The sequence below is a fragment of the Rhamphochromis longiceps genome, linkage group LG6 (assembly GCF_057381845.1).
Source record: "Rhamphochromis longiceps isolate RC_006_pf linkage group LG6, R_longiceps_female_GT1.1, whole genome shotgun sequence".
NCBI lineage: Eukaryota > Metazoa > Chordata > Actinopteri > Cichliformes > Cichlidae > Rhamphochromis > Rhamphochromis longiceps.
Window position 1 is genome coordinate 30867993 of NC_140562.1, and position 15762 is coordinate 30883754.

The window sequence follows — 15762 nt, forward strand, 5'->3', positions numbered from 1 at the left end:
TTTTTCCTTCCCACTGTTGCCAAAGCACTTGCTCATAGGGGGTCCTATGATTGTTGGGTTTTTTCTCTGTATGTGTTATTGTAGGATCTACCGTACAATCTAAAGTGCCTTAAGGTGAGTGTTGTCGTGATTTGGGGCTGTATAAATAAAATTGAATTGAATATATGCTTCTTTATATTTAAACACTAGAGTTATATTCGCCATCTAAAAAAAGCAAATCATTTTATTCAATTTTTCCTCTTTTTGCTTTGTTTTGTGTTCTCATCTTCATTTGGTTTGTGTCCTTGTCTCTTCTGGTTTGTTAAATTTTGTGAATTGTAGATGCTGCACTGTCATCTCCCACTCTCCGAGCTCCACTCCAGTCACCGTGCACACCTGGGGCTTATCAGCTCATGCATGCCAGTGTGCTGGGTACGCTGAGGCATTGTGCTATGCTGAACTGAAGTTTATTCGTCATATCTTGGATGTTCAGCTTGCACAACTGTTAGTTTTGGACCAGCCGTCTCATCACCTCACTGCCCAACAACGTTTCTGTTGTTCAGTAATTCTTCTGCAGCACTCACGTGCCTGCTCATCACACCATTCCTCCAACATTAGTGCTCTCTACCTGCACAGCTCTACACTCAGCAGACTTTGCCTGCATGTTCCATCTTCTAAGACTCATCTTATCCACACCGATGTTTTTTGTTTTGTTGTTTATTTCATTTTATTTTTTTCCCAATTTCCATCTCAGGAAGAAAAAGGGGAATAACTGTAACATGATGTAACATCCTTTGTCCTGAGGTCTATATTTTTCTCTTTTTCATACAAACAAACTCACATGACTAGTAAGGTGGAGAAAAACTCCAGTATTCGCCCTCTTATAGATCTGTTTCTGGGCTCTACTAGTTCCTAAGAGAATCTGTCTTCTAACCTGTAAATGCTCCTCTATGTTCGCTTGCTGTTACTAACTCTACTGTTCGGTCCCAAACATGCATTTATTACTGATTTTTTTTAGAATGTCTAAAATATCTAAACACTGTTAACAAACTGTACCTTTAAGGAAATGAATTCAACGTTTGATGCTTTTACTTTATGTAAGTACACAGAATTTAATTAGCAGACACTATTTTAAAGCACATGCTAGTTTAAAATATATTTTGTAGTTTTTTTTTATATATAATATTGAAATACAGTAATCCAATAATATAGAGTGCCATAAAAAGTTCCAGTTGCTCAGATATACTAGTGTTTTTTTAAAATGCACAGTATATTTACCCATCTACGGCATTTATTTTCCCATGGTAGCCACTTTGATTCTTTCACTTGTTTTGTCCACTTTCCAATGACAAGACTTCAGATTCTTAAACAAAATAGATGGTGAACATTAAATTAAATAAGCTTTTTGTTGTAAAATAAACCTTTTAAACTGTCAAGAGTTGTCAGTAGTCACTGCCCCACTTTCACAGCAGCTATGAAATTCTATTCAATCAAAGAGAGCAACTGGTTGAGGATCTAAAATTAAGGTAAGTTATGCTTTAGAAGTTTGAAATGATGTAAAAACACTTCAAAGTTCTTCAGATTTGCAATTTCCACTGTCAGAAATGTTATTAAAATGGCAGTTAAAGGAAAATGTGGGACATTAAAATATCTTTCAGGCAAAAACTGCATGTCGGTTGGACAGAAAGGCAACACACAATCTGATACATATAGCAAAAGAGCTGCAGAGTAGTTTGGCTGACACGGGTTTGGTGTTGCATTATTGTTTTGTCCATGCTAATATACAGGCAAAGCTCATGAGAAGAAAACTTTACAACCTCACAGCCATGTACACAGTTCTCAAGAAAATAAGGAAACAAAAATCAGAAAAAAGCTAAGCAGGAGTTAAACATGTGTTCTTTGACCACAATCACCAAAGCTCTGTTTGGAAAAACACAAAAAGAGTGGACTCCACTACATATTAGCAAATGTCATTCAGTTTGTTAAAGAAACTAATATAAAAGTTCTTTAACAGGACAAACATCCAAACCATAACCCATAGTCCACCATGAAGTAATTCAAGAAACCCAAGCTGCTCTGTCGGAGAGCTTTCACGGTTCCTCTTCTGCACGCTGTGTGTGCCAGCCAGCTTAAAAGTGTCCCAGACCTTGAAATGAACTCCAAGGAACAGAAAGATTTAATTAGCTTCATATACAGTAGAGTCTACAAGCCTCCATTAATGTTTAATTTTATTTTTTTAAGTTTGTGAAATAAAAAGCAACATTAGCATTTGAAAGAGGCTCACTGAACAGGTTTTTGCTCACATATTTACTTCAACAAAATTGCTGAAGGCTTGCCTAAACCTTTGCCTGTTTTGTTTTCCTTCCAAAAGAGTAGTTTTACTTCACTAATGACATTTTTAACTATTATATGACAAACTTCTTTTTCCAGCCCAACATATTGCCTGTCACTGATAGCTTGAAAGCCTTTTTATCTCACTTAAAGAGGCAATATTATGCAAAATAGCTCGAGTAGAATAAACACGGTGTTTGAATACACCAAAGGCCACATGATTTATTTAGATAACTAAAAAAATCTAAACTCTGTAGTCAATCAGGGAGCAATGTTTAATGCGCAATGAGACATTTGTTCCGTGACTTTAGCCTTTAAGATACCATTTCATCCCAGCCAACATCAGCACCCTAAAAAAATAAAAGAGCTCCTCTCTCCAGAACCACTGGAAAAGAAAAAAACTCTGGCATTTCACTGGTGCTTGTACAAACATTAGTAGGTATTGTCAGAAAACACAACATTTTTCTTTTCTTTTTGTTTCTTTTTTTGTAAAATGTTAACTAAACAAAAATAAACTGTATAATATGCCTAAATATATGCAATGTAAAGTAACTATAAACTACTAGAAAGTACACATTTAAGGTCAATAACTGCTAATATAATGAAGTATCTTTAAATTAGCTATACTTTGGGAGTGGCTGGGGGAATAGTAGACAGTCTCAGCTGACGATTTGGAGTAAACACTGACTCACATCCACCCACGTTGACCTTACGTGCATGTCTTATGAGTTTGGACAAAAGCAACCACAGAAAACTCACACAGGGACCAAGCAACATGTACCCAGGTACTTTAGGCGGTGTGAAAGACTGGCTGATGACATAATTGGTTTCTCTCTCTAGTTCTTTGTGTGATTAATAAAATTTATAATGGAACAATTACAAAGAAACCACAAAGGACTTAAGAGAATTCATCCTCAAAAGCCAAAGCATGTCATAGGTTTATAACAAGTGAATAAGATCAGCAACCAAAGATTTTAGTCTTAATCTTGCTGGCGACCAGATGGGGGAAAAAAGAACGAAAAAAAGAGCACTGAATACAAACACGGCTCAGCTCTCACTTTCACATAGAATGTTAGAATTTTCCACAGTAACAACGATTCTAAATGGGAACCATCATTTTTCTTTTTACATTTATTTTAAAAAGATCCATAAGACAATCCTTATTAGGGTTTAAAAAAAATACACAAAATATCTACAGCAGGCGTTAGACATTTTGTCATTACCTCCAGCTCCTAAACTGACTTGATTCTGTTTCTGTACAGCTTCTCACAGACTCTAAATACTCTTGCAGGGTTAGCTTCATATTTTTGAACAGCTTCTCTTTGAAATGCGTATGCTTGTGACAGCTCTGTTTCTCAGTAGTGCACACTGTTTTGGTTGCCTGTTTCTTTTCTCTAACTCTTTTGTCATTTGAGACCAGCCAGATGCATTTACATTGTATTCATCACCTAATCTTGGGCTTTACACAGCTGCACGGGTGTCATTTATTATTATTTACGAACAATCTATAACATCCTTTCCCAGATAGACTGTTTTTGTTCACTCTTTGAGATTTTACATAGTGACCTTTGGCCTTTAATCTGGGTTTTATTGGCCTTGTCTTACCTTGAAACCTGTAAATTTTTAAGGTATATAGAGTTGAGTCCTATAATCAACAGCCAACGAGACAATACTTGATAAAGTGTAGGAGAAATCATCTGGTGATGATAATGTGATTTCTACAGTATGAGTGTTTCTGAGGCCATTAATAAAAATGAAATGCAGTATTTGGTGTTAATACTAAGGAATAAACCTGGTCCTGTGTGAAAACAGGATTACCCCCTGAACCTAATAACTGATTGTTCCATCCTTGGGAGCAAGAACTGCAATTAAGCAACTCCAATAACTGGCAATCAGTCTTTCACATCACAATTTTTCTTTCTAGAATTGTTTTAATTTAGCCACATTTGGGGGGTTTTGAGCATGAACAGCCAAAGCATTTCAATGTGATTTGAGTCTGACTATCACTAGGACAAAAAAACTCCAAAAAACATTTTAAGCCAATAAGAGGTGGAATAGCGTCTGTGTTTTGGAGCTTCAGGGTATGAACTGATGGCCAGACATTCCCCTTCAGGACTTTCTAGCAGAGAGCAGAACTGATGGTCCATTAAGTCACCCACAACAAATGTTTATTTAGATAGTGGGAGGAGCCTACTTCACTTTGTTGGGCATGTTCTATTCAGATGATATCTTGATTTAACAGGTGTGGCATGATTGATTTAACGGGGGGATTGCTTTTTCACATAGGACCAGGTAGGTTTACACTAGATATCTTTATTCCATCATTTAACCCTCTCAAGGCAGGCGGTGCCGATTTGCAACAGTTAAAAACTAACAACCTGATTACCCCACATACATATTTTATGAGTTTTTTTTTACTCAGAAGTACCACTGCAGGACTGTGCATTAGCAAGAAAAAGTTTAATTTGAGCCTGAGAGGGTTAAAAACTGCACTTTGCATTTACCCACATTATCTTTATGTAATGTTAAAATTTTAAAAACATGTCATTGTGACAAATATTCAAAATTCTAAGAAACCAGCAAGGGAAGAAAGACGTTTTCACAGCATCGTATGTTAGATATTGTTTTTGCTTGAGTCATATAAATATGCTTTAATTTCCCCAAGAACTGTAAATGGACTGTGTAAAACGAGTTACCCTGTGGTACAGCACTGATATGCAGTCTTACTGCTGAACTGATGGCACTTTTTGCTTTTACGGCACACAAACTGTGGCTGTCACTTGACTACTCTGGCTTTTTCATTCCATTATCCTTCTATCAGCACCAACTCACCTCTCACTTCAGACCCTGTCATTTTGCATCTGACAAGCTGATGCCCTCACTCCTTCCTGTCTTTTCTCTATCATTTGATCCCCACTCAGCAGCTCTTCATCTCAGTCATTCCCATTACATACACTCGCTCACTAGAACTTGCACCTTTAATGTCATCTCAGTGCTCCTTGCTTGCACTTTTGTTATCCCCACATCCATCTGGGTCTGTCATCTAGTAGTGATGGGATTTCGGGCTCTTTTTAGAGATCCGGCTCTTTCGGCTCGGCTCACTAAAAAGAGCCGGCTCTTTCGGCTCCGAACCGGCTCTTCAGGTTGTTTTGTTGCTTTAATTAATTTATTATTAACAATAATATAAAATTATGCAGAAAAGGAATTACTAATGTAAAAAAAGTGGTTTTATTTATATATGTTCACGTATGGCCCCTAGAGACAAAGCACGTACAAACTCTAAAGCACATACAAACTCCAAAACACATTTCTAGCATTAACTGAACTTCCAAAACAGAGCTACCCAGATCACTTAAATTACACAATTGAAAGCATGTGTGTATTGTTTGTGCATTTATGGACAAGCACTCATATTTATTCAAATAATTTAAAAAATGTTACTACCACACACCAAATCCGGTTGTTGATACTTCCTGGCTTGTGTAGCCACTAGGTAACAAAAGCTCAACACTGCGCCCTAGCATCCTGGAGCACTTCTGTTGTCTTTTGAGTTGTCTGAGTTTGTACGTGCGTCTGAGTTTTTACGCGTTTTGGACTTTGTACGTGCTTTGTCTCTAAGGGCAACCATAAATATACTTTATTTATTCACTCCACATAAAATGTAATAAATAAATCGTATAATACAACAAACAACTATTTACATTTTAAACTTTTAACTATTTAAATTTTCAGCTTTTTCCTTTTAAACAAATTTAACGTGAAACAACACAAAACACTGAAAACCACAACACAATTAAATATATTTTAAAATATTAAAACAAAAAGAAGATGCACATTCTCTGTCATATGGGCCTGCATGATTTCTGAATCTACTATACCTTTCTAATGTGACGTTGTTGTCCCTCGCTCTTTTTCTCTCTGGCTCTGTTCCTGTGCTACTGCGAGTGTAACTAACGCCCCTCCCCCCTCTGCCCAGCGCAAAGTACATGCTGCGCATGCGGAGTTTAGTGGAAAAAAGGGCGAGAGAGAGGGTGAGAGAAAGAAAAAACAAAACAAAACAAAAAAAACCCTCATGGCTCCCAATAAGGAGCCGGCTCGCGTCGTTCACTTCAAAGAGTCGGCTCTAAGAGCCATTTCGTTCGCGAACGACCCATCACTATCATCTAGGCTTCTGAGGAGCAGCATCACATCTCTGCCCTGCTTCCATTGGTGATAGCCAATCAGAGCAGGACTATCTGTTGTTGTGATTTGGTGCAGTATAAATAAAACTGCTTTGAATTGAATAGTCTGCCCTACACATGTTTATCACTGCTATGAAATTAAAATAGTACTATAGCATGTGAATACGACCAGCCAAGCATAAGTAATAATAGTACAACATTACCTTTCATTAGGTCTGAAAAAACATTAGGTATTTTTTCAGACAGCAGAAAGGATTCGTCTAGAAAACTATCTGGATGTCAGAAATATTAGTCCTTGACCTGGTGTCATGCCCATGCGCAAGCAAAACAGGAAGGTAATGTGGAAGAGCTTTCCCTCTCAGTGGCTGTTGAGCGGTACAATTAAGATTAAAATATGCCAAGTTTGTGTGCGAGTCTGTGAGACATGAGTAGCACCATACTGAGCATATGTGTGAATATGACCTGATGAGAGATTACAGAGTCAGTTTGTGCGTGATGTCCTGACTAATCTGGGTAATTTGCACACATACACACACACGCCAGAATTGAAGAAACCTCCTGGATGAGAGGTGAAACATATTCACAAACCTAAAGTCCAGCTGCCTTTATTTTTTTTCCAGAGAACAGACACCACCCGACTGAAATATTACAGCAAGTACAATAAAAGACAAGTACAAAAGCTAAGCACAGAAAGTCAGCTCCAGGTATTAATTATCTATATCAGTTTTTTAAATCTTAAATATTAGACATGATTTCAGTACAAATTAATGCATTAAAAACTAGCATTGTACATTAATAATTCAATAATTTATTATTATGTGCAATGCTGATTTTCCATTTGCCAATTGTAGCAAAATGCCAAAAAGGACAGGTTAAGACAGAAAGAAAGAAAGAAAACTAAGGAGGATACGTGACATGTATTCTAGTTGAATTGGCAAATGCAACAGACCATTGTCTCTGTTTGATAATTTTATAGACATCTGTTGATTTCTGACATCAGACTGTGCATATGGGTGTTGAAATCAATAAATCAGTAAGCATGTAAGCAAGTAAAAGGTGCTACAGTGGACCTTTTATTTTTTCTAAATACTTATGTGGCCTTTTTGACTTGGAGTGTAAAATCTGGAGATTAAATTACACTTGTTTCATGAAATTCAGGGAGATGAAACCTCCAATGCAAATGTTGTGTTATAACCGTGTAAGAACAAAAGCTTATTGTATTCCTCTTACTTACCTGTTCTTCTTTGGTGTACAGCTTAAAGCACTCATCCAAGGTACAGCTATGCTGCTGAAGGTGCTGCTGCTGCTGGTTCCTCACGCTCTCTGCATCTTTCACTACTTCCTCCTGGATGCTGCCAAATAAACTGGACCACACACAAAGTGGATTGGTCTAATTCAGTGGCAGAATTGTGTTTACCATGTCACCCAAGATGACAACAGCCAACACTATAAAATTTTGAGTTCTGCACATTTTTAAAGCATTAAAATGTGTTCAGTCCTTACCATTCTTTGGTGCTTGGCTCCCATTCGATAACAAGCTTCACATGGGGGGGTCCTCCTGGGCCGCAGAACTTCAGAGCTCTACAAAACAGCGGAGAAAAGCAGGAAGGTTATCTTTTAACTCTGAATACATATTTTATGATTTTAGTTTTCTGAGTGTGATAGCATTCTGTGATCTTCAAAAGCCTGAAATAAACCACAATGAATGAAGTTTAAAAAAAAGAAAAAAGAAGAACGTTAAAATCTGTGTTGCTGTCATGCAACAGCTGCTCCTGTGACAGCTGCTATAGTGCATCCAGAGAGTACAGTGATGTGAAAAAGTGTTTGCCCACTTCCCGATTTCCTGTTGTTTTGTATGTTTGTCACACTTTAATGTTTCAGATCATCAAACAAATTTAAATATCAGGCAAAGATAACACAAGTAAACACAAAATGCATTTCCTAAATTACAATTTAGAGTGTCATGGCAGAAGTTGTGGATACTTACAATGTACATTTTTTAAAAGAAAATTTGCAAGAATTTCAAGCAAATGTTTTTCACTTTGTCATTTGTGTGAAAATGAAGTTATTCCATTTAGGAATAAGGGAGTAATATAACAAAAGGCCAATCATGGCTATTGCACAGTATTAGATAGATATTTATCTTCGTGCAAGTTATCAGCACATGCTTTTCCACATTAAAAACACCAGAAAAACACATCCTTTAGTCGACTCTTCAGTTTCAGTTCAAGCAGAATGAAATGTGAGCTTCTGACTAATCGTATTAAAGTCCATCAATATTTGCACTTTTTACTTTTATTGTAATTTATTCCACCATAATATGCACACAAATATATACACACTGGCAGGAGGATCACAGAGTGACAACAACCAAAGCTGAGACCTGGTTTCTCATCTGGGATTAGTATGCAAAAATATGATTTTTTTTCTCTGCCCTAATGTAGCGAGGGGCACGGTGTTTATATTTCAGGGCTTACCTTCACTGCTTTCATCTCAGGAGGAAAGAAACAGCATCAGTATTCAACAGCCAAGTAGCTCTGATGGAAAGGCCAAGGTGCACTTAAAAATTACTGAATGCTAAGGACAGAATGATGGATCACCACGGGCAGATTTTTGGAGCCATGTCAAAGGTTTTTCTTTTCTAGATGGACATGAAAGGTGCTTGAGACTTCAAGCACAGCTAAATATTGACTGATTCTGACAATGAATAATTTCATTCCATCTTCAAAGCAGAACTCACATTGTTGTCTCAGTATTGTTCCCTACGAACGCATTTAATGCACTCGCTACTAGCAGATGTCACACTTCTGTGACCTGTCAGCACAATAATTAGAGAAACGGACACTAAAAACTAAAAACGCCACCGCCTCTACAGATGCTCTTGTCGAAAAAGTCATCGCACAGTTAATTCCTCCCGGGAATCATTTGAATTTCTTTAACTGAAAGATTGCTCTGTGTGTAAACAGAGCACTACCACAAAATTAAATCGAATCCAGATCCCAGAGCATCAGCAGGAGCTCTGAGTGGCCAGTTAATTGTCTACAAGTCAATAATTATTTAAGTGTCACACAACATACAAGAAAACATTAATTATCTTTTTAACAAGGAGGTTAGACAACAAGTTAATTGAAGCAATGCATTTCAAACTATTTTGTAAAGCAGATAAACACATAAAGGCACAGGCAAAAGACAACACAACTGTTATTTTTCATACTTTGTCAGTCGTTTGATTTCCCTCTTTGTTGCTTTCCCAAACCCTTTGCTGCAGCTGTTTCCAGCTGTTTACTCATGAACCTTTCTGCTTTCAGTTTTGTCTTCAGCTACTGAAATGCTGCTCAGTGAGATCCGGTGACGGACCTGGTCATTGAAAGTACTAGTTTTTTTTTTTCAAAAAGCTCCCAAAAAAGCTTTTACTGTATATTCTGGTCACTATCCAGCGGCCACACTGATCCAAACACTTTGCTGCATTAAGATGACTCTGAACAGAATATAACACTACGGACAGCAAAGTTTATCTTGTATGATTTCATTAGAGCCTTGTCGATTGGTCGAGATTATTTAGTTGGTGATATACTGGTATTCGGATTTATAATGGCCAATAAATGAAAATGAAAATGAAAACAGTAAAGAAGGGATGCAAAACAACCATGTAATGAATGGTTTATCCACCAGAGGGCGGTCTGTAACTTAACCGTTAGCAACATGATTAGAACACCACAAATGCAAAAATCACTTGAAATTGAAAAGCAAGCGTAAATCCAATAAATCCACAACTTATGTGACAAGACAATATAGACAGAGAAAGAAGGTGAAGACACCCAGCAAAGGACCGTGAGTCAGACTTCTTAAACTGCTGCACTGTTGTGTATAGTCACCTGCTCACCCACTGAGCCAAACAAGCAGCAGTGTTGTATTGCCCTTCTAAGGACTTATAAATGCGTGATGAATGAATGCTCATGCATCACACTGACACACTTTTATAAGGTATGTGGTAGTATGCTTTGGATTATGAGCCGTTGTAAACCTTCTCCATACTTTTTTCTTCCTGTTCTTGTGTTACAGGTTTTAGTTTTATCTGTCTAAATAATGCAGTTAGAGAACTGCTCTTATTGATTCTTATGTTTTTAGCAATATGTCATCTTTCTTTCCTTTAGGCTCACAGATGCTTTTCCCCCTGTGGCGAACCATTTGTATTTTCTCTATTTCTGCTTATGATAGACTGGGATAATGGCATGTTTACTTCCTGTTGAGCTTTCCTCACTTGGCTGGATATAAGATCATCCACCACTGTCGTCTTCTGTAGACCTCTAGGCCGTTTCTGTTGCTGAGCTCACTACTGTTTTTCCTTTTTACAGAAGCATGAAACTTAATGTTGCAATTTTTGCATGGTTCTCATATATATGTTTTCCATGTCTTTCTGGATATTTTGATTTTTCTTTTAAAGTTGGAGAACTATGATTTACTTGAAACAGATTTTCTTTCAAATGCTTATCATAAAGAAAGAAATCGGCCGCGATGAGTGAGTAAATGAAATATCCAGTTACATTTGAGCCCCTGAAAATGGTAAACGGTGTATAAGAATTATAAAAACTGCAGCTCTATTTAAAACACAGAGTACAAAACACAACCATGAAAAATGTGGCACCCCCCCCCCCCCCCAAAAAAAAAAAGAATAAAAGAAGACAATATTACGGTGGCCCTGAGAGGCCAAACGGACTGCAACTTCAGAAAACACTTGCAAGTGGTCCGTCCGGTTATTGTCTCCCCAGAAACATTTCCGTTGTGTTGTGTGTGCTTTTGCAGCGTTTTTCTTTTTGCAGCATTTTTCTTTTTGCAAGTGTTTTCTGAAGTTGCAGTCCGTTTGGGGCCACCATACAATATAAATGAGTGTGAGATCAACAGAAAGCATCTGCATTGTGTATCGGTTTCTGATTTAGTAACTTACTGTGAGCCTCTAACGATTTAAAAGGAGCCATTTGGAGAAGCAAGTTTGTGACATTTTCTGCACCGCATGTGGATCAATATTTGCACAACCACAGAAATTTAAATCCCTTGATATTCACAGTAACTAGCTTAAAACATTTTTAAACTTAATCACCTGATCGCAATAACTCCTTTTCCCGTGTTTCTATGTGTTTCCTTTTACTTGTGTGTGCAGTCCAAGTGTTACCTCACTTATTATTTAATAGGGAGTTTTTTTTAGTTTTTTAATTATATATATATATATACACACATACATATACATATATATACATATACATATACATACATATACATACATATACATATATATACATATACATATACATACATATACATACATATACATACATACATATATACACATACATATATACACATACATATATACACATACATATATATATGTATGTGTATGTATATATGTATATATATATAGATAGATAGATAGATAGATAGATAGATAGATAGATAGATAGATAGATAGATAGATAGATAGATAGATAGATAGATAGATAGATAGATAGATAGATAGATAGATAGATATGTTCACAACACAGATATAGGCCTTCTTCATGCAAAGCTCAACTACATCACAGCTATGAAATGAGCTTCAGCTGCCACCAAGAGGGCAAACCGATGCACATTTTCCCCAGACAGGTTTGTTCACACAAACACACACACACACACACACACACACACACACACTGGAAGCTCATTTCCTAGCCCTCGGTGGGAAGCCTGACCTTCACCGCAGCTTAGTAGAACAACAGCACAGATTTAAATATTATACTCCCCTTCCCGGCTGTACTACGAAACCTTGACGTTGTTAATTACACAGGAAATAACGCCTTTATCTTCATACTGTTAAACTGATATCATAGTTTGTATCCTTCAGTGCTATCAAGGTCCACTGGTTTCTGAAGGTATTCCTAGTTTTCCTCCACATGCCATCAGCAAGTATGACATTTTTTTTAGGATTTATCTCTATACATAGGTACATGGCAATTTTACACAAGATAAAAGGATACAATACAATATAATATTTTATATCCCAGAAGTTAAATATCAGCCACACTTAACGTAATCAGGTATTTGTTAAAATAAAATAAAATAAAATAAACTATTTTAAAACTCTGCATTTTTTAACATCATAAATTCTAGATACTGACTCCGTAATTGCTGGTGTCTAGAAAATTGTACAAGGAGAGGATGTATTGAACTTCACTGACTTGCCCATGAAAGTCAAAAACACGTTTGATTAAATTAAGGCTTATCTCAGCATGGCTTCTATTTTTAGATTTCTCCCTGGAAGTCTTGTTTTGATCACTTCCAACTCTGCATCTGTAATCAGTTTTGGACTCCTTCCACTGTGTAAAAAGTGCCCATGACAAAAAAGTTGTAGGATGCCATATCTGCTGGGCATGGGGGCGATAAGCGACAATGTTGGTGTGGCTAAAAAAGCACTATGGCAATGTGAGTGCATTTAAGTGCACAGGTCTGTTGATTTTGTCCCTCCGATCTCACAGGACCTAACACTAGAACTCCACCTTTGACTGTAGAGGCTGAAGTCAGCATCCACACTGTGCACCTGATGGACCTCCTCATGTGATGTGCGTTCTTGTGGTTTGGATGTTCTGTTTACATCCACTAAAGTCTGCGCCACATTTATACTGGATTAAAAAAGATGCCAAACACTGCCAAAGCTATAGGGTAAAAAAATATAAGAACAATATAGATTGCACATTGAGGAAGCACAAAAGGACATGGACCAGGAGACCTGTCAGGGGAAATATGCTGACATGTCTGCTCTTTCCTTAGAGCACAACCAGTCTGAGATCTCACAAGAACGATGTGACTAACAGAAACAGGTATTTTGTCTTCATCGGCCCTAGCAGACTACCTCATGCGAACAATAACACAACATATAGTTTGACATCACAGAAGGAGACAATGGCATACACCTTCATCAAAGGGTTTATAGAAAAAACGACATTTTTCAAAGTAGCCATGCATCTTTGTGCAGGTCCTGAATCTTAGCTGGAGATGTGGCTCTAGTTAGAAGTGATAATTCTAGTGGCACTGTGAGCAGTCCAGCAATACACAAGGCCTGACTTTGATGGAGAGATTGGCCACACCTAAATTAGCAGTCGTGCAGTGTAATGTTTAAAACTCAATAAATACATGGAAGAAGAAAAAATCAGCAGTCGTGGAACTATGATAACACCATGTATTCACATGTGTGTAGGTAGAGTGTAGGTGTAGGCGTGGTGTACCTGTCAACAGCAGGGTGGTACAGTGGCCTGCTGTCCTGTGGGGACAGGTAGCTGTAGGCTGCCGATCCTCCCACCACTCTGATCTTAAACAACGCTCCAGCATTCTAGAAGGAGAGAAAGTCACGCTATTTAACACAGCTGTGTCCCTAAAGAAGGACTACCTCAATAAATGTCATTTATGTGCATATAAAGCTGTAGACAAATATAATAAATTTGAGAGGTGATGACATTATGATTGCAGAATATATAATTGAGATACGAAAAAAAAAAAGTTGAAGGACATCTTTGTAGTTTGAAACTCTGATTTTCAGCCTGGGTGCTCAATGCCTTACAAAGCAATGTGTTTTTTTCTGTAGTATGATTTAATATAGGAGTGTGAATGTGAATATTTTCTAGTATGTTTCTTTGTTTCTTCTGTACAAAGCCAATAGGGATGATTTGTTCTCTCACATTTTATTTCCTCCCATCCTCTTGTTATAAAGGGCTGCTCCATTTCCTTTGCTTTATATTACTTTTTATCATTTTCTGTCATGAAAAAGGCTTCCAAATTGCAATATTAATACTTTTGTCGAGTGATCTTTTTACAGGCATTATGTGTTTCAAATAGGCCTTTCAACCCTTGTTTAGACTTTATGTTCTGTACCATATGCATCCCTTCTCCCCAGATCTCATCCTTGTTGTGCAGGGCATCTCAACAAAAAGCCTCCATCAACTACTGACGGTGGGGGTCCTGTCACAATCTGCTACGTTTATCTGCGGCTATGCTATAAGAAGAGCTTATTGGTGTCTAACTACCCAAACACCTCAATTTAGTACACACACCTTTGCATTCATGTAAATTACATCCATTACATGAGAAATCTCACTCTGATTTACAATACTTGTTAAAGAGCGTGACAGAAGCAACAGTGCAAGAAAAGAGTGATCAAGTATAACATAATCTACAGGAATTTTGTAAAAAGACTTTTAAAAAGTATATATGTGTATATATACACATATATACAAATTGACAGAGACTAGAACATTTTTAATCACTTTGTCCTATTTTTGTTTCTCTTGTGGGACTTGGTTTTAAAATGTCTGTTAACTAAAATGCTCTGTAACTATAATAACCTAGTCTCTCTGTCAGTCCTTCCACCTTTCCACTCAAATATAGAAAAATGTATTTCCAAATGGATTACACTCTTTGTTGCAAAGACATAAGGGTTCATTATGAGTCGGCTGCTCTTGAAGAACAGGAACTGCAGTCGAGCATAAAGAGAAAGAAATTAGTTGGTTAATAGGAGCCTAGAGCAGTAATGACAAAGGCACAGTCTCTTTCTTGTTGGTTTTATGAGGTCGAGCGAGCATGCGTTCAGACATCCTTGTCTGTCTGTTAAAGTATAATGAAGGAAAGTGGATGAGACACTTCACACTAATAAGTAATCACGCAGGACTAGTACAGTTTTTGAATGAGCGTTAGTGTTAAGCATTCATAATCTGCCTCACGGAGGCCAGCGACTCCAGTGAGGGAGACAGATGTTGGCATACTTTCCAAAAACCTGTGTAGACCAATTAAATGATTACCCTACAAGGAAATAAAAGATTTAAGGCTGAAAATATGAAGATGGGTGGAAGTTCAACTGGCTGCTCAAAAACTTTCATTTTTTTCTCTTTTCTTGTGTTCAGCTGAATATATGAAAGACTGTTACGTCCCTCTGCAGCTTCTAATCGTCTCTAATCACACCATAAAGAAAAAGATAGAAGGCCATATATTTGAATTCACTGTTCACTCAGTAATATTTGACATGAGAAGCTCAAAGATTCAAGAAAAAACAAACTCAGAGCCAAAAGCTCATTTTTAGCAGAAATAGCCGAATTATAAAAATGATAGAAATCCTCCAACATGGATTTACCATCAGGATAAAAGACTTAGGGAATTTTCTAAATATTCCCTAAAAAGGTCAGGCAACAAGCAGTAACGTGTGGTTTCCTTTTTATTCAAAGAGTTTTAGTAATTTAAAATTCAAATAATC

At 37.2% G+C, this 15762-nt stretch overlaps 1 protein-coding gene across 1 annotated transcript in view; it reads right to left on the minus strand.

Annotated features, from left to right (window-relative positions):
- The window catches only part of usp43a (ubiquitin specific peptidase 43a), a 144627-nt gene that overhangs the window by 48948 nt on the left and 79917 nt on the right, over positions 1 to 15762 (minus strand). Inside the window, exons 9-11 of the mRNA XM_085410200.1 lie at positions 13748 to 13851; positions 7995 to 8072; positions 7726 to 7855 (exon numbers count right to left, since the gene is read on the minus strand). Of these exons, the coding sequence (XP_085266326.1) occupies positions 7726 to 7855; positions 7995 to 8072; positions 13748 to 13851 (312 nt within the window). The remainder of the gene's footprint in view (positions 1 to 7725; positions 7856 to 7994; positions 8073 to 13747; positions 13852 to 15762) is intronic.